The following is a 27,989-nucleotide window of genomic DNA, read 5'->3' on the forward strand; positions in this document are numbered from 1 at the left end:
TATTTTAGTTAGAGTGTGTCCATTTTGACTGCTACGCATTGGAAGTGACACAATATAGGTAGACGGAGGAAACAAAAACCTTTCACCTGCTTCTGAAAATGACTTCAACACCTGAATTTGTTTTGAGCAAAATGGTTTCGTTTCTAATAATTAGTTTAGATTTGTAAAATAACCTGGGTATATTTACAGGTACTGCCTTTTTAAGCTTATATAGGCTGGGTTTAAAGTGCATTTTGTGGACATTTCTAAATTTGATTTGTTTTTCTGTTGGTGTGAATCTCTGACCAATTAGTTTTGCTGATTTATGAATGAATTGAAACTCGCAATTATATGTGTTTTACATTCCATTTTGGTGATATGGTTATCATCTGGTTCATTGCTCCGGAAATTAAAGTGGAATTGTTTTGTTTTACATGAAAATCTTGATAGCTCATCAGCCTCTGAAATTTACAGATTGATCTAAGTTTTTGATTATTGCTGCTGTTTTATTTTAAAGTTAATTTTCATATAACTGATGGTGGTATCCTTGTGAAATCCTACTGCACCAAACCATCAGCCATTACACTTTGAAAGAGGAGACTTTGTGTTTCTTTCTGAGCATTGGTCTGATTGATATTGTTACATTACTTTATCATATTTAATGTTATAATCAATTTGATTGTAAAAGAGAGCAAAGGGAGGTTCTTTTTTTTATTCTGTAATGTATCACATATAAAAAATAATACTTATGGACTCATTTCAATATTAACCAAATTATTATATTAAAAATGAGTTAAGTGCTAAGAGAAATAGTATATATACCTGTACACCAAAATTAATGTTTCGAATATTGGTGTTAACACACACACACCTTGTTGAAAAAAGTACAGTTTATAATCAAAATTCTAATACAAATGTGAATATTTTAGATTCAAAATCCTTTATGCCTTATGTCATTCATCTAAGTTAGTCCATGTCTCTCTTGCCTAGCCGAAATGTACGTCCTGTCTTGATTTCTGCATTTAATTTGTTTTCCCTCAAAGGATTCTAGAACATGTGTTAACATGGTTCTTTTCCTAAGTGTTGAAGTATTTACACCTCAGCATTCACTCATTAATGTCGAGCTGAAATAAATGTAATATTTTTAGGATGAATTGTATTAAGATACATTTTTTAAATCACCATTTAACCCCTTAGCTGCTGGGCCTTTTCCCCCCCAGTGCTGAGCCCTTTTTTGGCTATTTGGGGTAGTTCGCGCTTAGGGCTTCATAACTTTTTGTCCACATAAGCTAACCACGCCAAATTTGCGTCCTTTTTTTCCAACATCCTAGGGATTCTAATGGTACCCAGAGTTTGTGGTTTACCCTGGAGGAGACCAAGAAAATAGCCAAAATACAGTGAAAATTTAGTTTTTTCCAAAAAAATGGGAAAAAAGGGCCGCCGAAGAAGGCTTGTGGTTTTTTCCCTGAAAATGCCATCAACAAAAGGTTTCTGGTGCTGAAATCACTATCTCCCCACCTTTCAGGAACGGGCAGACTTGAATCAGAAAACCACATTTTCCAACACAAATTTGGCATTTTACTGGGACATACCCCATTTTTACTATTTTTGGTGCTTTCAGCCTCCTTCCAGTTAGTGACAGGAATGGGTGTGAAACCAATGCTGGATCCCGGAAAGCTAAACATTTCTGAAAACTAGACAAAATTCTGAATTCAGCAAGGGGTCATTTGTGTAGATCCTACAAGGTTTTCCTACAGAAAATAACAGCTGAAATAAAAAAATATTGAAATTGAGCTGAAAACAACAGCCATTTTTCTTTATGTTTTACTCTGTAACTTTTTCCTGCGATGTCAGATTTCTGAAAGCAATATACCGTTTTGTCTGCTGGACTCTTCTGGTTGCGGGGATATAAAGGGCTTATAGGTTCATCAAGAACCCTAGGTACCCAGAACCAATAAATGAGGTGCACCCTGCAGTTGGTTTTCATTCTATACTGGGTATACAGCAATTCATTTGCTGAAATATGAGGAGTGAAAAAGAGGTATCAAGAAAACCTTTGCATTTCCAAAATGGGATCAAGATAAGGTTTTGAGGAGCAGTGGTTATTTGCACATCTTTGAATTCCGAGGTGCCCATACTAGCATGTGAATTGCAGGGCATTTCTCAAATAGACGTCTTTTTTACACACTCTCTTATATTTGGAAGGAAAAAATGTAGAGAAAGATAAGGGGCAATAACACTTGTTTTGCTATTCTATGTTCCCCCAAGTCTCCCGAAAAAAATGATACCTCACTTGTGTGGGTAGGCCTAGCGCCCGCGACAGGAAATGCCCCAAAACACAACGTGGACACATCCCATTTTTTCACAAAATACAGAGCTGTTTTTTTGCAAAGTGCCTACCTGTGGATTATGGCCTCTAGCTCAGCCGGCACATAGGGAAACCTACCAAACCTGTACATTTTTGAAAACTAGAGACCTAGGGGAATCCAAGATGGGGTGACTCGCGGGGCTCTGACCAGGTTCTGTTACCCAGAATCCTTTGCAAACCTCAAAAAGTGGCTAAAAAAACAAGTTTTCCTCACATTTCGGTGACAGAAAGTTCTGGAATCTGAGAGGAGCCTCAAATTTCCTTCCACCCAGCGTCCCCCCAAGTCTCCCGATAAAAATGATACCTCACTTGTGTGGGTAGGCCTAGCGCCCGCGACAGGAAATGCCCCAAAACACAACGTGGACACATCACAGAAAACAGAGCTGTTTTTTGCAAAGTGCCTACCTGTAGATTTTGGCCTCTAGCTCAGCCGGCACCTAGGGAAACCTACCAAACCTGTACATTTTTGAAAACTAGAGACCAAGGGGAATCCAAGATGGGGTGACTCGCGGGGCTCTGACCAGGTTCTGTTACCCAGAATCCTTTGCAAACCTCAAAAAGTGGCTAAAAAAACAAGTTTTCCTCACATTTCGGTGACAGAAAGTTCTGGAATCTGAGAGGAGCCTCAAATTTCCTTCCACCCAGCGTCCCCCCAAGTCTCCCGATAAAAATGATACCTCACTTGTGTGGGTAGGCCTAGCCCCCGCGACAGGAAATGCCCCAAAACACAACGTGGACACATCACAGAAAACAGAGCTGTTTTTTGCAAAGTGCCTACCTGTAGATTTTGGCCTCTAGCTCAGCCGGCACCTAGGGAAACCTACCAAACCTGTACATTTTTGAAAACTAGAGACCTAGGGGAATCCAAGATGGGGTGACTCGCGGGGCTCTGACCAGGTTCTGTTACCCAGAATCCTTTGCAAACCTCAAAAAGTGGCTAAAAAAACAAGTTTTCCTCACATTTCGGTGACAGAAAGTTCTGGAATCGGAGAGGAGCCTCAAATTTCCTTCCACCCAGCGTCCCCCCAAGTCTCCCGATAAAAATGATACCTCACTTGTGTGGGTAGGCCTAGCGCCCGCGACAGGAAATGCCCCAAAACACAACGTGGACACATCACAGAAAACAGAGCTGTTTTTTGCAAAGTGCCTACCTGTAGATTTTGGCCTCTAGCTCAGCCGGCACCTAGGGAAACCTACCAAACCTGTACATTTTTGAAAACTAGAGACCTAGGGGAATCCAAGATGGGGTGACTCGCGGGGCTCTGACCAGGTTCTGTTACCCAGAATCCTTTGCAAACCTCAAAAAGTGGCTAAAAAAACAAGTTTTCCTCACATTTCGGTGACAGAAAGTTCTGGAATCGGAGAGGAGCCTCAAATTTCCTTCCACCCAGCGTCCCCCCAAGTCTCCCGATAAAAATGATACCTCACTTGTGTGGGTAGGCCTAGCGCCCGCAACAGGAAATGCCCCAAAACACAACGTGGACACATCACAGAAAACAGAGCTGTTTTTTGCAAAGTGCCTACCTGTAGATTTTGGCCTCTAGCTCAGCCGGCACCTAGGGAAACCTACCAAACCTGTACATTTTTGAAAACTAGAGACCTAGGGGAATCCAAGATGGGGTGACTCGCGGGGCTCTGACCAGGTTCTGTTACCCAGAATCCTTTGCAAACCTCAAAAAGTGGCTAAAAAAACAAGTTTTCCTCACATTTCGGTGACAGAAAGTTCTGGAATCGGAGAGGAGCCTCAAATTTCCTTCCACCCAGCGTCCCCCCAAGTCTCCCGATAAAAATGATACCTCACTTGTGTGGGTAGGCCTAGCGCCCGCGACAGGAAATGCCCCAAAACACAACGTGGACACATCACAGAAAACAGAGCTGTTTTTTGCAAAGTGCCTACCTGTAGATTTTGGCCTCTAGCTCAGCCGGCACCTAGGGAAACCTACCAAACCTGTACATTTTTGAAAACTAGAGACCTAGGGGAATCCAAGATGGGGTGACTCGCGGGGCTCTGACCAGGTTCTGTTACCCAGAATCCTTTGCAAACCTCAAAAAGTGGCTAAAAAAACAAGTTTTCCTCACATTTCGGTGACAGAAAGTTCTGGAATCGGAGAGGAGCCTCAAATTTCCTTCCACCCAGCGTCCCCCCAAGTCTCCCGATAAAAATGATACCTCACTTGTGTGGGTAGGCCTAGCGCCCGCGACAGGAAATGCCCCAAAACACAACGTGGACACATCACAGAAAACAGAGCTGTTTTTTGCAAAGTGCCTACCTGTAGATTTTGGCCTCTAGCTCAGCCGGCACCTAGGGAAACCTACCAAACCTGTGCATTTCTGAAAACTAGAGACCTAGGGGAATCCAAGGAGGGGTGACTTGCGGGGCTCGGACCAGGTTCTGTTACCCAGAATCCTTTGCAAACCTCAAAAAGTGGCTAAAAAAACAAGTTTTCCTCACATTTCGGTGACAGAAAGTTCTGGAATCTGAGAGGAGCCACAAATTTCCTTCCACCCAGCGTTCCCCCAAGCCTCCCGATAAAAATGATACCTCACTTGTGTGGTTAGGCCTGGTGCCTGCGACAGGAATAGATCACACAACGGTCAATGTTGGTCCTTACGTGAGGCAGCTGTTGACCCTGGGGTGATCCATTCCTGACACAGACACTAGGTGTAGGCACTCAAGTGGGGTAGTGTTTTTATCAGGACAGGTGAGGAGTCACTGGGTGGTAGGAATATTGTGGATCCCAGCATATTCCTGTAGTTTGTGTGACAGAAATGCGAGAAACATTTAGTTTTTTTTCAACATTTCAGCTTTGCAGGGTATTCTGGGTAAGAAAACTTTGGGGAAGCCACACAAGTCACACCTCTGTGGACTCCCCCGAATGTCTAGTTTCCAGAAATGTTTGGGTTTAGTGTGTTTCTCTATATGGCCGCCGAATCCAGGACCAAAAACACAGGTGCCTGCCTTACAAAACCAGTTTGTTTTGCCATGGATAATTTTGATGTCTCCACAATATGATTTGGGTGGTGGAATTTGGGGCTGAACTAAATTGGGGAGCTCCCAAGAGAGCACTCTCTCTCTGCTTGCCGCCACATTCACCTGCTCTCTGGGTTGACCTAACCCACTATTACCCAGTTGCACAAACAGCTTGCGAAGGGACAGCAGGACTGTCCTCATCACCTCCCTCATAATGTACTGGAAGAGGAGTTATCGAATGGGACTCCTCTGACTGAAAAATCACTCCCAGAGTCTGCGCCATTGTCCTATCCCTCAGATGCTGTCTCAGTATCTGATGTCTCAGTCTCTGATCCTATGTCAGAGCGGTCCTCTATAACCCAAGTGTAGGCAGCAGTCATCCATCAAGATGCCATCTCTGCTATTGGCTAAACTGTTGCTCTAAAACACTAGCCTACGTAGACAGTCACAAAATCGATGGTGTGTGAGATACGTGCAACAGTAGAGGCCACCTTACCTGCGCTTCTTCCCTCAATCAGCACGTACTTTCAAGACACTCAAAAAACACCTTGTCACATACCATTCGTCACAGTCTTTAGCACCTCCTGCGCCCAGTCCAACAATCATTATTGGTGCTCCCACTCCCTCCTCCTCGGATTCCCTCATTACCACCCAGCAAAAGTGCCCTTCATCTCTCCATAGACTTTGCTAATGTACTCAGCTATTTACATAAAATACAGATTTGCTCTTTGCAGTAGGCATATAAACCTTCTGCGCTTCTTTATGGCACTAAAACTGCCACTAGACAAGTCGGACCCTTTTCCCCCCAGGGAAACCACACACATATTGACAAAAGTGATATATATATGACAGCCAATCACCTGAAACTCAACTCAAGCAAAACCGAAATAATCCTCTTTGGCCCACACAAAAACACCTGGGACCCCTCATGGTGGCCCACCACGCTAGGCCCTGCACCCACCCCCGCCAACCACGCACGCAACCTCAGCATCATCCTAGACTCCTCCCTCTCGATGACCCAACAAATCAACGCTCTCACCTCCTCATGCTTCAACACACTCCGTATACTGAAAAACATTCAAATGGATCCCCACAGAGACCAGAAAAACTGTCACTCACGCACACAGCAGCAGGCTTGATTACGGAAACGCCCTCTACGCCGGCACCACTCTAAAACTCAAGCGCAAACTACACGCATCTAGAACTCAGCAGCACGACTCATCCTCGACCTCCGCCGACACGAACACATCTCTCCACACCTCAAATCCCTCCACTGGCTCCCCATTGACAAAAGGATCACCTTCAAGATCCTCATCCTCGCACACAAATCACTCCACAACACAGGCCCTGCCTACCTCAACGAGAGTCACCTTCCACACCCCCACACAAAACGTCCGCTCAGCTGACCTCTCTCTCGCCTCTGTCCCCCGCATCAAACACACCACCACCGGGGGCAGATCCTTCTCCTACCTTGCACCCAAAACCTGGAACGCCCTCACAACCCACCTTCGCAAGACCCAAAACCTACTTCTTTTCAGGAAGGGCCTCAAAACCTGGCTTTTCGAACAGTGAACCTCCCAGCCCCTTTCCCTCCCCCCGCCCCCCCCCAAGCGCCTTGAGACCCTCACAGGTGAGTAGCACACTTTATAAATCTCTTTGGTATATATAGATCTACCTCTATATATATATATATATCTATGTACATAGATATATCTATAGATATATCTATGTACATAGATATATCTATCTACATAGATATATAAATATAGATCTATATATAGATCTATTTTTTTTAGTTGTTGTATAGTTTCCTTGGGGGCCAAAATGGCCCCCAGGGAAACCCTACAACATCGAAAAAAAAAATTGCCCCCACAGGGGGTCACCCTGCCGACGGGCGACACCCTGTCATTTTTTTTTTTTTTTCATTATTTAAAAAAAAAAAAAAAAACAATCCCCTGGGGGGAGGGGGGCGCGATCGCGCCCCCCCCCCCCCCCCTCCCCCCAGGGGGCACCTACCTTTTTTCTTTTTTTATTTTTATTAATTATGCCCCCGGGGGAGGGGGGCGGCCCGTTTTCCGAGGGGGCCGCCCCCCCAAAGTGAAATCCCTGGCGTCTAGTGGTGTTTCCTGGCCCCCGATCGCAGCTGTGCTGCGATCGGGGGCCAGGAAACACTTTGAGAAGGCCTCGTAAGAAAGGGGAGACTCTCCCCCTTTCTTACGAGGCCTTCTCAAACTGTTTCTGGCCCCCGATCGCAGCACAGCTGCGATCGGGGGCCAGTAACAGTTTGAGAAGGCCTCGTAAGAAAGGGGAGAGTCTCCCCTTTCTTACGAGGCCTTTTCAAAGTGTTTCCTGGCCCCCCGATCGCAGCTGTGCTGCGATCGGGGGGCCAGGAAACCTGAAAGTGTTTCCTGGCCCCCGATCGCAGCACAGCTGCGACCGGGGGGCCAGGAAACACTTTCAGGAAGGCCTCGTAAGAAAGGGGAGACACTCCCCTTTCTTACGAGGCCTTCCCGAACGTGAGAAAGGCCGTTTTCCCCATCAAAGCAGGAAGCGGCCGCAAGGCTGCTTCCTGCTTTGATGGGGAAAACACCTTTGCAACCGGCGCGCTGACGTCACAAAGGGGCGGGTGGGGGGGGCGGGGGGAGACACGGAAGCTTCCGTGTCTCCCGGGGGGGGTTTAAAAAAAATAATAAATCCTCGGGTGCGACGCACCCGAGGATTTATTGATACCCTTCCTGGTGTCGGCCACTGGTCGTGACCCGCACCAGGGAGGGTGTGTGGGCGTCGGCCAGTGGCCGACGCCCGCACCTATCAGGTTAATGTGAGTGCTTTCAGGTGGTCCTTTTCATCAGCAGCCCCTTGATTTAGCAGTCTGTGACTTTTAAAGGTTTTCTTTTATTATGATTTTATGTAGAATGAAAACTATAGTAGAAAAGCTGGACCATCATATTTCCATAATATGTTTGGATACATGAAACAGCGCTAATGAATGGTAATTGTTACTGTGGTTTTAAATTCATCTTTATGATTATGAAATTTAGCTGCATTTCGTGAATTTCAGCAGTACATTGTTAGGGTGTCAGAGCAGGATAATGTTCATACAATATATAAATTGTTATATGGTTTAGTCTAGACACAAGAATACTGTAGAAAATAGGTTTAGACTTTAAGATCATTACAGAATTCATTATTCACCTGTCCTCATTACATTGCTAAAACATTCCAAATTGGATTCCACTTAGTAGTTAATGTACCACGTCTCTGACAGTGTGGTTCTTTGCCTTTTCTCCTCTCATTTAGTCAGTGGAATATATTTATTTTACGAGTAATCATTTTCCAATGTTCATTCTTTATATGGATGAAATTGCCCACCTGATTAATGGATGCTTCCTGAGAGTTTCAGATTTAATTTAACGCGTACTCGCCTCAGGACGTTCCTTAACAGCAGAACGCCGATCTGTCTTTGAAACAGACTTCTCACAATTCATAATTTTGGGGCCAGCGGTAGAGCCAGGCTAGGTTATCGTCCTGCAGCTACCAACTTATTACATGCATCCTACTGAGCGCTCAGCCTGGGCAGAGGCACAAAGCGTTTTGCAGGGAGGTATTAAACAGATTCTTCTCCACGGGCCTATTAACAAAGGGATGTTAGGGCACATAAAGTTAGTACTGTTTTGTCCATTCTCATAAGCCTTTTTGTATTAGCACCAACACATCTAAAATTGGAACATTTAGGGTATATTCACATACATTTAGTAGAAAAAGAGAAGACTTTGACCTCTTTGCTGTTTTACTGACAGTGAGCTGGACGTTTTGGGATGATTGAGAAAGGCATGTAGGAGCACATAAAAATAACTCCTGCAATACTACTTCCTTTACTCGTAAGTGCTTTTGTGAATGGGCCACCATATTATTTTTTCAAATTTTGTCTGTGCCCCCAAAAGACCCATCAAAGGTGCATAACATTCATCAGTAGTTAAAACCATAAACTATCCTTTTAGACTTGATCTTTTTTAGCCACCATTAATAATTCTGTACCCCTGATAAAATCAGACTGATTTTGCTATTTTTAAGGGATTTTTTTGTGAGTGTCTGTAAAGCGTCAGTGGAAGAAGTTAATTTTAATGCTAACAATTCTCCAGGGCCTCTATTACATATAGGGCATGCTGTCCTTGTTTGTGCCACAGCACAACGTTAAGCCATTTTCGTGGCGACCACCCAGCCAGAGTTATTAAGAGTTACCCACTAGGTCGACAGGCGGAAACCTCAGTTTCCGCCCGCCCGCCTAGCGGGAAACAGGCTGCAGCATTGTCTCCGGCTCATAATCGAGCTGCGGCAACCCACAGGGTGCACCAGCACCCTCACAATGTTCACTGTCTGCACAGCAGACAGTGAACATTGCGAGGGTGCTTGGCATGGGGGGCCCTGCACTGCCCATGCCAAGCGCATGGGCAGTGCAGGGGTCCCCCTCTGGCCCCCTGCACTTGTCCTCTGCCAGCCCTTTCATGGCGGTGTTACCGCCATGAAAAGGCTGGTGGAGAACAAGGTCATTATCTGCAGGGCAGTATTGCCCTGGCAGATTACAATCTTCACCACCGCCAGGCTGCAGCGATCATGGATCCTGGTGGTGCTGGCGTTTCCCTGGCAGTCTGACCTCCAGGGTTGTAATGTGAGGGTTGGCTGTCCTGACCACCGCCACACTCGTAATGAGCCCTAAGTCTAAGAACAGAAACGGAAAGTAGTAGAGATGAAAAGAAGCGCATGGTAGAGATTTATTTAAATTTAGTAGAGCTACTGTTTTCAAAGAATATCTTTAGAGCTCAGAATTTTCAGTAGTGAAAACCCTTTCAAGCGAAAGCGTAATGTAAAGTGTTATACATACCTTCTAATGTAAAATTGAAACTTGCACTGTATTGTTGAAGACCGGAAAGCATATTTTCAGCTTTACATTTGTGTATCCATAAACAGCTGGGGGAATTTAAATTAATGGTCAGTGTGGCAGGAAGTCTGTCATTTCGGGTTTGTAAGGATAAGAAAGTCTCTCCCCTGAAGAAGGAGTAGTTGATGGGAAGAGATCCGCTGTCTGCCACACAAAACAACGTCACATTATGTCCTACAGCTGTTGATGAAGTATTCGAGTAGAGTTTGGGCTTGGAGACCGGTTCTGAAAAATATATATTTTTTCAATAAGTAATGGACAGTACAAAGCCATTACACAGTAAAACAGGATCCATGCAGAGACATCTATCGTAATGCATTATGAGTCACTTGTTATTATAATTTGGCGGCTGCAGGACATTCGGCAAAAAATTAATGAATGTCACATTCATCCTATTTAGAACATATAGCCATACATCCACTCTAAATACAGTGGGCGGGACACACCCCAATTTATGGCGGATGCCCTGCATCTACAACACTCTAGATCAACCCTCTTGTGGGCTGGTACTGAATTGCTTGTAGTAAAGAACTATTGCTGTAGCTTTCTCAAGAGTGCCATTGTGGAATATTATCTTTCAAGGCGGTAGTACCTGACAGCTAGTTCATCCTAGGATACTCCACAGAAATACACTCTGAATGACGCCATAGTTTATTAATATCAAAATCTAAACAAGAACCAGGCAATACCCCCACCCCGTGAGAAGAAATGTTAGTCATTGATTATTAATTCAAAAGAGCAAACCCTGACATTTTCCCGAGGATGCCACTGACCCATCTGCCCTACACAGAGTGTATCTCTGTCTATACCCTCTGAATAGGGTGGATGGGACATTCACCAAAAAAATGATAAACACAAAATAACCCTTTACGTGTTTAAATATCTGTTTTAAAAAATAAAAATAAAATAATTGGGGGAGGGTAGTTTCCTCAGCTAAATCCTAGCCAAAGAATCACGACTAAAATTTAAAAAACAAATCTCTTCAAATTTGAATAATATAAACTCTACTGATTGGCAACAGGGCAGATACAGTCAGGAAGGTAGCCATGCAATTGGCTGGCTCACTGCAGTGGAGAACTGAACAATATTATTATCTTATTTTTTTCTACAAAATGAAGTTAATCCTAAGGGACATCGGAACACTTTACAATATGTGAATGATGAAGAGAAATTCTTCATTAACTTATAGCAAAAGACATAACTTTCCAATAGCAATATACTGAGGGTGCTATAAAAAAAAATCACTTTGTCTCTCATTATGATAATGGTGGTAAATGCCGCCTACCACCACTGCTATGACCACCACAACACTGTCGCCGTGGCTACCTAGCGTCCACCATAATATGACCGTACCCGGAATTCCACAACAAGGCTGGTGGAATTCCGGCTACGGTCATGGCAGCAGAAGTCGGTAAGGTGGCGCTGCTGCCAGCTCTGCCACGCCAGAAGAACACCACCGACCGTATCATGACACAGGATACGGCCTGGCGGTGTTCCGCTGGCGGACGCTGCTGCTCGCAGCAGCGCCGCGTCATGTCTCCTGCTGGAGGAACCCCTGCAAGCAGATAAGTCGGGTGCTCTGTCAGGAAAGGGGGTGGGGGTGTTGTGTGGGTGTGTGTGGGGGTGTGTATTTGTGTCTGTCTGTGTGCGTGCGTGCGTGCATGCATGCGGGTGTAGGTTGTGTGTGATGTGTGTGCACATGAATGAGTGTGAGTGTATGTTGTGATGTGTGAATGCGTGTGTGCCGGTATGTATGTCCATGTGTGTGGGTGTGGGTGTGTGTGCATGGATGTATGCATGCGTGGGTGAATGTGGGTATGCGTGTGTGTATGCATGTGTTTTGCCGTGTGTGTATGTGTGTTTATGTTGGGGGGATGGAAGGGGGAGGGGGATGTTGGGGGAGGATTCTGGGGAGGGGGGCAGCGGAGACCCCAATCAGTGCCAGGGAAGGAATTCCCTGGCACTGATAGTGCCTACCGCCATAGTTTTCGTGGTAGTACAAAAGCCACAGAAACCATGGCGGTGGGCGGGGTGATATTGCTGTGGGCGGCCTAGTGACTTCTTCCAGGCTGGAGACTGAAGTCTCCAGCCTGGTGGTCGTTAGCGCCCTGGTGGTCGGTGTGGTAAGCCAAACCGCCAATGTCATTATATGGCGGTATGTACCGCCAGACTGTTGGCGGTATTACTGCCACTATACTACTGACCGCCAGGGTCGTAATGACCCCCTTAGTCAGACTAGTAACCATTTCCTAAGTAAATAATATATACACATGTTGTAGCTAAGATGAAAGTAGGCACAGGAGGAGCGTATGAAGACTAGAGGCTATCAATATGATGATGGGTAGGACTGTAAGAAGAGTATGTGAACGGTGTGGACAGTTTATAAGAAGATTTGGATAGATGAGGCTTGATTGAAGAATAAGCCAACATTCACCACCTTATCAAATATAACTAACGGAGTGTGCCTATAGTAAGTAAATGCCTCTCTTTGAATGGTCACGCCCAGGTTTTTCGACTGATGCTGCTGGTTTTTGACTCTGAGGGTGCACTGAAAACAGACCTCAGAGCCAGTGCTCTGATTCTAAAGTGTATGTCAAATTGGCTGTACCCAACTGGTTGACTTACCTGTAGGTCCCTAGTATATGGCACCCAGGGCAGATAAGTTAGACAGTACCCCAGGGCTACAGCACTGGTTGTGCCACCCTGAAAGTCCCCCCTGTAAAACGAGTCCCCCAGTCCGCTACTGCAGACTGATAGAGCAATCATGCACTACTAGCACAACTTTGCAGTTAAAAGCAATGGCAAAGCCTCTACTGCCGCTGTACATCTATGTAAGTCACCCCTCTGGCAAGCCTACTGAGTCCTAGGGCAGGGTGAAACATATGACAAAGGCAGGACATGTATTTTACATGTCCTGACAGTAAACATGCAAAACTACGTTTTTACTGTGGAAAGATTTGTCTGCCCAATTGGTGAGGACAGGATTACATGCTGACCATGCAGCTATGCTAACTCCTGAATGGTGTCACCAAAGTGGGCTCTTCGAAGTATCAAACAACTTGTTGCATTAAGCCCAACTTGTATCTCAGGCAGAAGTTAATGTAACGTGTTGCAGTGTGCAGCTTTTACAAAGTTACCACTGTGTTGACCTTTAAACTCCTGTGCCTTCCCGGGAAACCATGGAGCCTGGTCCATGAGAAAGCATTCTGCCATCCTGGAGAGATGTGCCAACAACTCTCAGGAAAGGGAATAATGAGGGTTGCAGGCCAGGGAGATGTCACCTTCCTCCTGCAGGAAACTACTTGGGTGTTGGCCCCAAAAGGCAGGCTTCAAAGGAGAAGCCGCCTTTGAAGGGCAGATATGTAACACTAGGGGAGAGGCTGCCCCATAGATTATGCTGACAGGCTGGCACGGGGAGCAGAGAGGGGAAACCAGTTGCTAAACTGGTTTCTCCAGTGGCGTGTAGCCCAGAGGTACCCATACTCCAGGGGTGGGTTAGTGAGGTCTGAACACCGAGAAAAGAGTTCCTCCATCTTGGGAGTGAGCAGAATGGTCCATCCTGGGATAGCCAGATGCCGCACTCCACAGGAAGTGGTTAGCAGGTGGGAGGGGACCTGGTAGCCCATTGGCTACTAACTGCATCCTGCCCTGAGGGCATATTTCTAGAATAAAGGGGGCACCCCTGGCACTCAGACCTCAGATCTCAACCGACCTGGAAGAAGGACAAAAGGAGGACTGCTCTGCTACACAGAGGGCCAAGAAAGAGAGGCTACATCGTCAAAAACTGCACCTGGTGACTGGCAAAGAGAGGGACTGTGCCTATTGTGCCCTGCTCAAGAAGAAGCTGTTTCCAGAGCCCAGTCAAGGCAACAGGCTCCAAGGGCTAACGGACAGGCCTCCTGTTTGCAGCACAGGGACACAACAGCTGAAGAGGCCAGCTGGGGCAAATGGGTAGCCCAATGTCTTCAAGTCACTACCACCACCGCCGTGTAACACCTGGGATGAAGACACAACACACAGAGTTGCACCTGAGTTTACTGAGCCTGGGAGTGCTGTTGGAGTGCTGCTGAAACTCTCAGAAGGCAAGTTATCGACCCAGGAAGGATGAGCCTGTGACCACGACACTTGCCGAGTTGTAGTCCAATAGCGAATGAAATTCAGCCACACTGGAGAGTGCCCAATTGATGGCCCATCCAGGCACACCTAATCTCTCAATTGTGCGACTAAGAAGAATTATCAAAGTCCAACTGTCAGCTACATTCAGCCATGTGACCCAGAAACAGGTTGCAGGCATCAAATGGTTAGGGCAGGGAAATGTCAACTTTCTAAAAGTGTCATTTTCAAAATTGTAACTTAAACTCTGATTTTATCATTAAAGAGGATTTTTAATTACAATTTCTCAGACACCAAACATGAAATGTTTATCTGTGCCCTATCAAATGTTGGCAGTTATTAAATGTAATAAGGCAACCCAGTATTATCCTATGGGAGAGGTTGGCTTCACAGTAGTGAAAAATTAGTTTAGGAGTTTTCCACTACCTGGACATGTAAAAGTTAAAGTACATGTCCAACGCTTTAAATACACTAAACCCTGCCCAATGGGCTGCTAAGAGATTACCCTTGGGGTGACTTAGATGTATTAAAAAGGAAGGTGTAGGTCTGGAAAAAAGTTCATTATGCTAGGTGGAAACTGCACACACAGGCTGCATTGGCAGGCCTGAGACATGTTAAGTGGCTGTCACAAGGAATGCTGCACGTCTGCTAGTAGCATTTAATTTAAAGGCACTGGGTGTATGTAGTACCACTTTACTAGGGATTTACAAATAAATTTAATATGCCAATTGGGTGTAATAGTGCTACTATGTTTAAAGGAGAGAGCACAAGCACTTTAGCGCTGGTTTTCAGCGGTATGTGTGCAAAGTACTAAAGCCAGCAAAACCAAAGTCAGCAAAAATAATAGGCTGAAAGGCAAAAAGTTGGGGGAAAACATGTGGAGGTCACATTGATATCTGAAGATCCCCTCTCCAAAATGTATTGTCTTCACTGTGAAATGTATAGCTTGGGTGGAGCTCCATACAAAAGAAACACCAATAATTGACAGGGTTTATGAACAGAATGTAACAATTCCCTTTTTATTTTGCCTATTTTTCCAGTGGTTACCATTTTATTGTAACTGGTTTTATAAGAAATGTAAATAAAAATATTTTGCTCACTAACATATATGGTGTTGTCATTGGTTTTGCAAGATCAATGGAGATCTACCACTCCTAAACTGGGTTGCAACTACCACAAAACCTCATGGGGCCAGAAACATGTAAGCGGGGAAAAGGAGAATTGCAGAGAGAGAGAACATGTCTGTTGTACTGCTTTTTCCACCTTTTTCATGTTGGTATGTATCCCCGGCCTCGTCATATCCTGTTTGCTACATATGATGTGTTGAATGATAGGCCACTAAAGTGGAAAAGGCAACTGTTTAAACAGTGTATACAGCAATCAATACTTCACCAAGGGTTAGTCCACCTTTGCGCAGTTGACCTTGTAGTTATCTATCTGATCATATACCTGCTAAGGAGGCTTGCCCTGCTGTCTCTGTACAGCATAGGGTACAAACCAATTGTCTGCAACTATTTTATTATGCTACAAAAGTGATATAAGCAAGTTTACCCAGGTCTGTTAAAGATACCAATGAAATGTTATTACAGAAATAATATTCATCTTTACTAATACCTGCTCATGGTCAGTGCTTAACTGGCGAAAGAATGAGTGCCAGTGCCCAAAGCTTGCTCAGAAGCCCGCGGCCGGTACTATCAAATGTCAGCGAGCTGTACACCAGAGCTGTGTAGTCTTACATCCGCCTCAGACCTGTTTTAGCAACTGACACTCTGTCTCTGCCCCGTTATCTCAATCTTATGGGTCCCTGCTTTCTCCCTTTATGATGGTTTTTCTTTCTTTCTCTCCCTCCTCCTTTCGACTTTGTGTGTTTTTCCCTATCTTGCTCTCGGGAAGTGTTTTTCGAGTAAAAGGAAACGCCAGCCAATAGAAAAGAGTGCCATTGACCCCCACTGGCTCAAATTAAGCACTGTTTATGGTGGAAGGTTCTGGAATTCCGTTTGCGCATTACTCCATGCACTGAGATGGCGCTCTGGAGTGCTATCTGGAGGGAACTCATAACATTGGTAGTGTCAGAATCTCAGCAAAGAATAATCAGAATGTGAAGAACGTTTGCCATATTAATGTAACTAAATTCTGCTTCAGCCATGTTTTATTGCCTGGACTATCGTTGCCCACAGGCTGAGGCGTTTTGGCTCTCGAGGCCTGGTAATGACGTTTAACGATTAGTCTCCCATTCTCATAAACTCAGTAGGCACTGTCCAGTACTATCTGTGCGAATTGTAGCATGTGACTACAACTAGAAACTTCCATATGTTTGGGTATAAATGAGCTTTGTCTTTCCTCATTGAGCGTATGATGATGTCACGTGATTCAGTAAAGCCGCTCAGACTCTGAACTTGGCATGTCAGCCGATTTCTTTGATAAGAATGACAGTCTAAAAATAATAAATACGAAAAGAAGTGTCTACAGTGCTTAGACATTGGCAGTCTGCATGGCACCAGGTGAGGTATGAATGTTGCACCACAAGGCCAAGACCACAGCACTACAACCCTGGGCAGGAGCCTTCAGTTTCAGTACTATTTCTATCTCTGACAGTGTGGTTCTTTGCCTTTTCTCCTCTCATTTAGTCAGGGGAATACATTTATTTTAGGAGTAATCATTTTCCAATGTTCATTCTTTATATGGATGAAATTGCCCACCTGATTAATGGATGCTTCCTGAGAGTTTCAGGTTTAATCAGCTGCCTGTTTTCTACGGTCATGGTTGCAGGTTTTGTTGTTCAATGCCTCAATTGTCAAATTTGACATTTTACATCATTGGCAAGGTCTGCTTCCGTTGTTAATTGTTGAGTAGTAGCTCATCCCTATATTCCTGGGGCAGGTACCGCAGTGCCCTTCTATCAGACTTCTCACAATTCATAATTTTTGGGGCAGCGGTAGAGCCAGGCTAGGTTATCGTCCTGCAGCTACCAACGTATTAAATGCATCCTATTGAGCGCTCAGCCTGGGCAGAGGCACAAAGCGTTTTGCAGGGAGGTATTAAACATATTCTTCTCCACGGGCCTATTAACAAAGGGATGTTAGGGCACATAAAGTTAGTACTGTTTTGTCCATTCTCATAAGCCTTTTTGTAATAGCACCAACACATCTAAAATTGGAACATTTAGGGTATATTCACATACATTTAGTACAAAAAGAGAAGACTTTGACCTCTTTGCTGTTTTACTGACAGTGAGTTGGACGTTTTGGGATGATTGAGAAAGGCATGTAGGAGTACATAAAAATAACTCCTCCAGTACTACTTCCTTTACTCGTAAGTGCTTTTGTGAATGGGCCACCATATTGTTTTTTCAAATTTTGTCTATGCCCCCAAAAGACCCATCAAAAGTGCATAACATTCATCACTAGTTAAAACCATAAACCATCCTTTCAGACTTGATCTTTTCTAGCCACCATTAATAATTCTGTACCTGATAAAATCAGACTGATTTTGCTAATTTTAAGGGATTTTTTTGTGAGTGTCTGTAAAGCGTCAGTGGAAGAAGTTAATTTTAATGCTAACAATTCTCCAGGGCCTCTATTACATATAGGGCATGCTGTCCTTGTTTGTTCCACAGCGCAACTTTAAGCCTGTGCGCGGGCACAAATAGGGATAGTGTGCCCTATTACAATGAGTGCTCTGCCCTAAGGGAAGTTGCGAACTCGCACAGTCTTATGACAGTGTATTCAGTAAAATACAGAGCAGCTGTTTCAAAGCTGCTCCATGTTCCTTTTTTGCAGGTGGCAACCCGTCTGCACTTTAAAGAGGGGTTAGAGATTGCCCCTGCAAGAAACTGCAGTGAGTGACAGCACCCACCTGCAGGAGGATGTCTGGGGTGGTCCATGTGGCCCTCTTTTGCCCCTCGAAAAGGCTGCCCTCAGACGGCACACTGACAGTTCGACACCTTTTGTGGTGCACCGTCAGTGTTCCTCCTAAGGGCTTGTTTGTCTCTGCGCCCCCATCAGTAATTCGGCGTGGGCACAGAGGCAAAGTGAGTCTCTCATTTTCATGGGGCCACACTACCTTGTAAATAAGGGAATTCCCTCACAGGAAAGTGCTCACTCTACATGTGCACCAGCGCTATCAGTATTACAGAAGGGGCTTTTGTAGCCCCTTCTGTAATATCATAGTGCCACAGGTGCATAAAAAATAGGCGCGCACACCTATTGCGTCACTGAGGCACTATAGGTAATACTGCCCCAAGTCCCTCAAAAAACGTATAAAATTTTAGGTTTGTGTTATTTACATCCCTAGGTATCTGATCTTAAATTTCTCCCATTTCAAGTTACCTAATTTGGTTTTGATTATTTATGAGATATGAAAGTGGAATTCTTCTTCACTGCTAATGAGTGTGTCAAGAGATACCTGATGGGCTTAATGCTATTCTTCTCACCTGTGTGGCATCCTACCACGTTCCCTAGGTTCTTTCCGAGCTGAATCATCAAACATATAGCCTCCTCCAACATAAAACTTCTTTATGGGAAGATATCCTTTTTGGTGGCAATAACATCAGCCAGGTGCATAAGTAAGCTTTAGACCCTTTTTGTGAAAGTGGATCACATGTTTTCCACAGGGTCATGGCGGTTTCCACATTTACCGTTCATTTATTCTGATAGTCGGAGTTCTAGCCAAATGAAGAGATTGTCCTCCTGACAATTTTTCCAGGTCCTGATTTCTTGTTGGTTGAAGATGCCATAACAGTGTGAATGTCAAGTGTGGCTTCAACCTCGAACTTGTGTTCAACATACTAACTGTGGCCAGTGTACGGAATGATGCTGACTACACAGCTTTACACTCCACTATTGTCAAATGAATAACACTGGGCAGTACTGATTGCTACATAGTGCGTGAAGCCCATCCTTCATCATCTGTCCGGCTACACCCTTCTCATGGCGAAGGAAACACCTGTGCCATTTTACAGGCTAGTGGCCATCAGCGACAATATGCCTGGCTGCCTCATGGAGTTCCACAAATGCTCTTGAGATGATATAATAATGGCCATGAAGTTCTGCTAAGCCTATTTACTTAGCTCTAAACTGTCCAAAGCCACCTTCCTACTGTTTCTCTTCCTCCTTTCTTTTCTCATTTCTTTGGAATCTATCCATTGGTTAAGAATAGGAAAGAGTCAGGACATATGATAAATTAAATATACAGCAGCTCTGCAGGCTCTTTCCAATGTTCATTAGCGTTTCACAGACCATTCTCCTGTCAGTCAGAAAATGCACCAACTGACTTCCTTATTTAACTGAATGATCTGGCAAGCACATGCTTAGGCGCATGGATTAGGGTGTGCAATGCATGATGTACAGATTTGTAGGTTGTACTGAAGTTCAAGACTGTATTAAAAAAGACTAGAGAAGGTGGTTTTGGAGGGAACGACTGATCCACTATCAGAGGAAGTCATAAAATTTCACCTCCAAACAAGGGCAGGTGCTTCACTGACACCATCCCCACCTGCATGATATTTATCATAGAAGGACTGATGATTTTATCACCGGATTGGGGTAATTTAACTCAAACTGATAGGTTTTTGATACCACAACCCACACTTACTCTATAGAGTTCAACACTATACTTAGACATTACTCATTAAGACAATGACACTCACACAAAAGAGTGTTTTTCATTCAATGGAGAGATTAAAACAGTAGTTAAAAAAGGAAGCCACAGAGGAGGTGAGAGTAGGATCGAAACTCAAATTAAAGGAATACATTCAATATAATTCTTCATTCCCAAGAATAATGGCACTGTCAGAACAATGATTCACAAACTGAATCAACATAACAACATTGAATTTCTAGTTAAATTGTCTACAAGAATTAATTTTTTACTGCAAGAAAGAGATTAAATGGCAACAACCACCATCATGAAAGACCTTATAACACTGGAGTGTAAGTATTTGCTGTAGATTTATTCACCAGACTCAGGTGCTCATTACGACTTTGGCGGTATTTCAGAAAGACGGCCAAAATACCGCCAGTGATGGCAGTCTCCTGACCGCCATATTACGAGCACAGACAGGAGACCGCCATCAGGTTGAAAACCGCCACCGTCGGGCCAACTGATGGCAAGGAAGAGGCGATCCCACCATCAGCAACACCACGCTGTGAGGACTCCGCCTGCCATATTACAAGTAGTAATACGGCACAGCAGTGCAGCATTGGTGGTTCGAACTGCCTACATCTAATCCCCCCCCCCGGATGACCAACTCGACGTGGGCTGCTGCATGGCCCAGACAGGTAGGTGGCCTGACCCAAAGGAGGGGGTGTCGTATGTGCATGTGTGTGGTGTATTAGTGTATATGTGCGAGCAAGTGTGTGTGTGTGTCAGAATAGGTGTACAAGAATGTATGTGTGTCTGTGTGCAGAGGAGTGGGGGGTGTCAGTTTGCATGCGGAGGAGTGGGGGGGTCTGCATGTGTGCGGAGGAGTGGGGGAGCATGTGCCAGCAACAGGAATGAGGATTCTTGACGCCCGGTGTGTTACCGCCAGGGTCTTCTTGGCGGGCGACCGCCGCGAAAAGCCTGACAGTTTGATGCCTCATAATACGGCAGTCCTCCCGCGCCAGCGGGACTGATGGCGTTGTGGCGGTTTGGCTTTGGCCAAGCCACCACACTCGTATTGTGGTCGTCTTTACAGCCAGGGACCACGGCGGTGAGACCGCCACCTCCACCGCGGCAGTACACTTGCCGCCAAAGTCGTAATGAGCACCCAAGTGTCCAAGTTCTTTACTATGAGAATCGTATGCAGAATCTCTGCTTACCTGGGGCTTTCTCATACGTTTCTGGCATTTAGAGCTTTAGCACCAATTATGCAAAGTGGGCTTTGAAGTGGGTTTCGAGGAACTCAACCAGCAAATTAGTGGTTGCAGCTGCAAAGGCAAGTGCTAAAAGTGAGCAGGTGAAACCATGTCACCATGGCCCTCAAGGCAGCGCACTGGCCTTCAGCGGCTAGAAGAAGCTTATTAAGAGCTCTCTGCTTTGCCTTCCTGGCAATCAACAGAAAATGATCCATCTATTTCAATCTCAAATCATGCTATACTGCTTATAGAGGGTGCCAGAACCAGAATGGCACTTCTGATCATCCCCTCATTTATAAAATCAGCAACCACCTTGAGTTCAGAAAGGCTAGAAAGCCTTAACTGTTTAATGTAACATAATACCAGCTGTAGTAAACTCTGAAGAACCACTGATCACAAGCTACTAGCTGTGTTCCTATCTTTCACCTACATTTGCTACACTCCTCTCATAATACTGGGTAGTAGTAGGGCTGCCCCCCACATGCTTTTTTTTGCAGCACTGCATACTTAACCTCAAGAACCTCAACTAACATCTTATATAGACATAGCTACAACCAAATCCTTTCACAATGCACTTTTAAGGGGGTCCAGGAATCCAATGCGAACTTGGTGCTTCATGACCTTAGTATGGGCATAAAGTGCTATCTAAATCATACGAACGGATTACACACTGACAAACAAGAGCTTGAACTGTTTAACTTGACACGTTTGTACCACTATATCTGCATTCTTGCACTCAGCTCAGTATCAGAACTCAAATATGGTCTGCATTACCACTTGCCTACATATTGCATTTTAACCATGGTGTCTTTTCTTTTTTTAAATGTTTGATGTTATCATGTTTCACCTTCAATATTATGTTTCTAGGTATATTTATAAAGGTCCATTTATTATTTATAGCTTTTTAGTTGAATAAAGTTACTATCAACTCAAACAGTTTAACTTACAAATTAGTGCTTTCACAATAATGCAAATTTTGAGTACTGAACACCTGAACTGAGAATAAAGGCCTTAGTTCGAGTTTGGCTGATGGGAAAGCCTGGCCGCCAAACTCCCGGCAGGGTGGCTGCCATCTTCGTGGAGACCACCCCGCCAGAGTTATTAAGAGTTACCCACTAGGTCGACAGGCAGAAACCTCAGTTTCCGCCCGCCCGCCTAGCGGGAAAACAGGCTACAGCATTGTCTCCGGCTCGTAATCGAGCGGCGGCAAGGCTGCAACCCACAAGGTGCACTAGCACCCTCGCAATGTTCACTGTCTGCACAGCAGACAGTGAACATTGCGAGGGTGCTTGGCAGGGGGGGCCCTGCACTGCCCATGCCAAGTGCATAGGCAGTGCAGGGGTCCCCCTGTGGCCCCCTGCACCTGTGCTCCGCCAGCCCTTTCATGGCAGTGGAGAACAAGGTCATAATCTGCAGGGCAGCATTTCCTGGCAGACACGATCTTCACCACCGCCAGGCTGTCGCAATCATGGATCCTGGTGGTGCTGGCGTTTCCCTGGCAGTCTGACCTCCAGGGTTGTAATGTGAGGGTCTGCTGTCCTGACCACCACACGAGTGTGGCAGTCTGTAGACCGCCACACTCGTAATGAGCCCTAAGTCTAAGAACAGAAATAGAAAGTAGTAGAGATGAAAAGAAGCGCATGGTAGAGATTTATTTAAATTTAGTAGAGCTACTGTTTTGAAAGAATATCTTTAGAGCTCAGACTTTTCAGTAGTGAAAACCCTTTCAAGTGAAAGCGGAATGTAAAGTGTTATACATACCTTCTAATGTAAAATTGAAACTTGCACTGTATTGTTGAAGATCGGAAAGCATATTTTCAGCTTTACATTTGTGCATCCATAAATCACTGGTGGAATTTAGATTAATGGTCAGTGTGGCAGGAAGTCTGTCATTTCGGGTTAGTAAGGATAAGAAAGTCTCTCCCCTGAAGAAGGAGTAGTTGATGGGAAGAGATCCGCTGTCTGCCACACAAAACAATGTCACGTTATGTCCTACAGCTGCTGATGAAGTATTCGAGTAGAGTTTGGGCTTGGAGACCTGTTCTGAAAAAGATATATTTTTTCAATAAGTAATGGAAAGTACAAAGCCATTACACTGTAAAACAGGATCCATGCAGAGACATCTATCTTAATGCATTATGAGTCACTTGTTATTATAATTTGGCGTCTGCAGGACATTCGGCAAAAAATTAATGAATGTCACATTCATCCTATTTAGAACATATAGCCATACATCCACTCTAAATACAGTGGGTGGGACACACCCCAATTTATGGCGGATGCCCTGCATCTGCAACACTCTAGATCAACCCTCTTGTGAGCTGGTACTGAATTGCTTGTAGTAAAGAACTATTGCTGCAGCTTTCTCAAGAGTGCCATTGTGGAATATTATCTTTCAAGGCGGTAGTACCAGACAGGTAGTTCATCCTAGGATACTCCACAGAAATGCACTCTGAATGACACCATAGTTTATTAATAATAAAATCTAACCAAGAACCAAGCAATACCCCCACCCCGTGAGAAGAAATGTTAGTCATTGATTATTTATTCAAAAGAGCAAACCCTGACATTTTCCCAAGGATGCCACTGACCCATCTGCCCTACACAGAGTTTATCTCTGTCTCTACCCTCTGAATAGGGTGGATGGGACATTCACCAAAAAAATGACAAATGCAAAATAACCCTTTACGTGTTTAAATATCTGTTTTTAAAAATAAAATAATTGGGGAAGGGTAGTTTCCTCTCTAAATCCTAGCCAAAGAATCACAACTAAAATTTAAAAAAACAAATCTCTTAAAATGTGAATAACATAAACTCTACTGATTGGCAACAGAGCAGCTGCACTCAGGTAGGTAGCCATGCAATTGGCTGGCTCACTGCAGTGGAGAACTGAACAATGTTATTATCTTATTTTGTTCTACAGAATGAAATTAATCCTAAGGGACAGCAGAACGCTTTACAATATTTGAATGATGAAGAGAAATTCTTCATTAACTTATAGCAAAAGAGATAACATTCCAATAGCAATATACTGAGGGTGTTATAAAAAAAATAACTTTGGCCCTCATTGTGATAATGGTGGTAAATGCCGCCTGCCGCCACGGTGATGGCCACCACAAGACCATCGCCGTGGCTACCTAACGTCCACCATAATATGACCGTAGACGGAATTCCACCAGAAGGCTGGTGGAGTTCCAGCTACGGTCATGGCAGCGGAAGGCGGTAAGGTGGCACTGCTGCCAGCAGCAGTGCCACGGCAGAAGAACGGCGCCGGCCATATCATGACACATGATACGGCCTGGCGGTGTTCCGCATCCTGTCTCCTGCTGGAGGAACCCCTGCAAGCAGATAAGTTGGGTGCTCTGTCAGGAGAGGGGGGTAGGGGTGTTGTGTGTGTGGGGGGGTGTGTCTGTGTGCATGCGGGTGTGGGTCGTGTGTGATGTGTGAGCACATGAATGAGTGTGTGTTGTGATGTGTGAATGCATGTGTGCATGGATGTATGCATGCGTGGGTGAATGTGGGTATGCGTGTGTGTATGCATGTGTTTTGCCGTGTGTGTATGTGTGTTTATGTTGGGGGGTGGAAGGGGGGGGGGGGATGTTGGGGGAGGATTCTGGGGAGGGGGAGGGGAGCAGGGGAGACCCCTATCAGTGCCAGGGAAGGAATTCCCTGGCACTGATAGTGCCTACCGCCATAGTTTTCGTGGTGGTACAAAAGCCACGGAAACCATGGCGGTGGGCGGGGTCATATTGCCGTGGGCGGCCTAGTGACTGCTCCCAGGCTGGAGACTGAAGTCTCCAGTCTGGCGGTCGTTGCCACCCTGGTGGTCGGTGTGGTACATTGGCGGTTTGGCTTTAGCTAAACCGCCAATGTCATTATATGGCAGTATGTACCGCCAGACTTTTGGTGGTATTACTGCCACTATACCTCCTACCGCCGGGGTAGTAATGACCCCCTTAGCAGACTAGTAACCATTTCCTAAGTAAATAATATATACGCATTTTGTAGCTAAGATGAAAGTAGGCACAGGAGGAGCGTATGAAGACTAGAGGCTATCAATATGATGATGGGTAGGACTGTAAGAAGAGTATGAGAATGGTGTGGACAGTTTATAAGAAGATTTGGATAGATGAGGCTTGATTGAAGAATAAGCCAACATTCACCACCTTATTAAATATAACTAACTGTAAATGCCTCTCTTTGAATGGTCACACCCAGGTTTTTCAACTGATGCTGCTGATTTTTGATTCTGAGGGTGCACTGAGGCCAGACCTCAGAGCCAGTGCTCTGATTCTAAAGTGTACGTCAAATTGGCCTTACCCAACTGGTTGACTTACCTGTAGGTCCCTAGTATATGGCACCCAGGGCAGATAAGTTAGACAGTACCCCAGGGCTGCAGCACTGGTTGTGCTACCCTGAAAGTCCCCCACGTAAAATGAGACCCCCAGTCCGCTACTGCAGACTGATAGAGCAATCATGCACTGCTAGCACAACTTTGCAGTTAAAAGCACTGGTAAAGCTGCTACTGCTGCTGTACATCTATGTAAGTCGCCCCTCTGGCAAGCCTACTCAGTCCTAGGGCAGGATGAAACATATGACAAAGGCAGAACATGTATTTTACATGTCCTGACAGTAAACATGCAAAACTACGTTTTTATTGTGGAAAGATTTGTCCGCCCAATTGGTGAGGACAGGATTACATGCTGACCATGCAGCTATGCTAACTCCTGAATGGTGTCACCAAAGTGGGCTCTTTGAAGTATCAAACAACTTGTTGCATTAAGCCCAACTTGTATCTCAGGCAGAAGTTAATGTAACGTGTTGCAGTGTGCGGCTTTTACAAAGTTACCACTGTGTTGACCTTTAAACTCCTGTGCCTTCCCGGGAAACCATGGAGCCTGGTCCATGAGAAAGCATTCTGCCCTCCTGGAGAGATGTGCCAACAACTCTCTGGAAAGGGAATAATGATGGTTGCAGGCCAGGGAGATGTCACCTTCCTCCTGCAGGAAACTACTTGGGTGTTGGCCCCAAAAGGCAGGCTTCAAAGGAGAAGCCGCCTTTGAAGGGCAGATATGTAACACTAGGGGAGAGGCTGCCCTATAGATTATGCTGACAGGCTGGCACGGGGAGCAGAGAGGGGAAACCAGTTGCTAAACTGGTTTCTCCAGTGGCGTTTAGCCCAGAGGTAACCATACTCCAAGGGTGGGTTAGTGAGGTCTGAACACCGAGAAAGGAGTTCCTCCATCTTGGGAGTGAGCAGAATGGTCCATCCTGGGAGAGCCAGATGCCAGACTCCACAAGAAGTAGTTAGCAGGTGGAAAGGGGACCTGGTAGCCCATTGGCTACTAACTGCATCCTGCCCTGAGGGCATATTTCTAGTATAAAGGGGGCACCCCTGGCATTCAGACCTCAGATCTCAACCGACCTGGAAGAAGGACAAAAGGAGGACTGCTCTGCTACACAGAGTGCCAAGCAAAGAGAGGCTGCATCGTCAAAAACTGCACCTGGTGACTGGCAAAGAGAGGGACCATGCCTATTGTGCCCTGCTCAAGAAGCTGTTTGCAGAGCCCAGTCAAGGCACAGGCTCCAAGGGCTAACAGACAGGCCTCCTGTTTGCAGCACAGGGACACAACAGCTGATGAGGCCAGCTGGGGCAAATGGTTAGCCCAATGTCTTCAAGCGAGTACCACCACCGCTGTGTAACACCTGGGATAAAGACACAACACAAAGAGTTGCACCTGAGTTTACTGAGCCTGGGAGTGCTGTTGGAGAGCTGCTGAAACTCTCAGAAGGCAAGTTATCGATCCAGGAAGGATGAGCCTGTGACCACGACACTGGCCGACTTGTAGTCCAATAGCGTATCGAATTCGCCCAGACTGGAGAGGACCCAATTGATGACCCATCCAGGCACACCTAATCTCTCAATTGTGTGACTAAGAGGAATTATCAAAGTCCAACTGTCAGCTACATTCAGCCATGTGACCCAGAAACAGGTTGCAGGCATCAAATGGTTAGGGCAGGAAAATGTCAACTTTCTGAAAGTGGCATTTTCAAAATTGTATCTTAAAATCTGACTTTATCATTAAAGAGGATTTTTAGTTACAATTTCACAGACACCAAACATGAAATTTTTATCTGTCCCCTATCAAATGTTGGCAGTTACTAAATGTAATAAGGCAACCGATTATTATCCTATGGGAGAGGTTGGCTTCACAGTAGTGAAAAATGAGTTTAGGAGTTTTCCACTACCTAGACATGTAAAAGTTAAAGTACATGTCCAACGCTTTAAATACGCTAAATCCTGCCCAATCGGCTGCTAAGAGATTCACCTTGGGGTGACATGTATTCAAAAGGAAGGTGTAGGCCTGGAAAAATGTTCATTATGCTAGGTGGACATTAAGGTTTAAAACTGCACACACAGGCTGCATTGGCAGGCCTGAGACATGTTAAGTGGCTGTCACAAGGAATGCTGCACGTCTGCTAGTAGCATTTAATTTAAAGACCCTGGGTGTATGTAGTGCCACTTTACTAGGGATTTACAAATAAATGTAATATGCCAATTGGGTGTAATAGTATTACTATGTTTAAAGGAGAGAGCACAATCACTTTAGCGCTGGTTTTCAGCGGTATGTGTGCAGAGTCCTAAAGCCAGCAAAACCAAAGTCAGCAAAAATAATAGGCTGAAAGGCAAAAAGTTGGGGGAAAACATGTGGAGGTCACATTGATATTTGAAGATCCCCTCTCCAAAATGTATTGTCTTCACTACGACATTTATAGCTTGGG

The 27,989-nt window shown here is 45.1% G+C and overlaps 1 protein-coding gene across 5 annotated transcripts in view; it reads right to left on the bottom strand.

Moving 5' to 3' along the window:
- Nucleotides 1–27,989, bottom strand: part of MILR1 (mast cell immunoglobulin like receptor 1) — a 305,761-nt gene that overhangs the window by 125,639 nt on the left and 152,133 nt on the right. For 4 of the 5 annotated variants that reach the window (XM_069199927.1, XM_069199928.1, XM_069199929.1 and 1 more), the window contains exons 4-5: nucleotides 22,968–23,249; nucleotides 10,201–10,482 (exon numbers count right to left, since the gene is read on the bottom strand). In XM_069199927.1, the coding sequence (XP_069056028.1) occupies nucleotides 10,201–10,482; nucleotides 22,968–23,249 (564 nt within the window). The remainder of the gene's footprint in view (nucleotides 1–10,200; nucleotides 10,483–22,967; nucleotides 23,250–27,989) is intronic. The other variant, XM_069199930.1, reaches the window with a different exon arrangement.

Source organism: Pleurodeles waltl, chromosome 7, assembly GCF_031143425.1.
Source record: "Pleurodeles waltl isolate 20211129_DDA chromosome 7, aPleWal1.hap1.20221129, whole genome shotgun sequence".
In the NCBI taxonomy this organism is placed as follows: Eukaryota; Metazoa; Chordata; class Amphibia; order Caudata; family Salamandridae; genus Pleurodeles; species Pleurodeles waltl.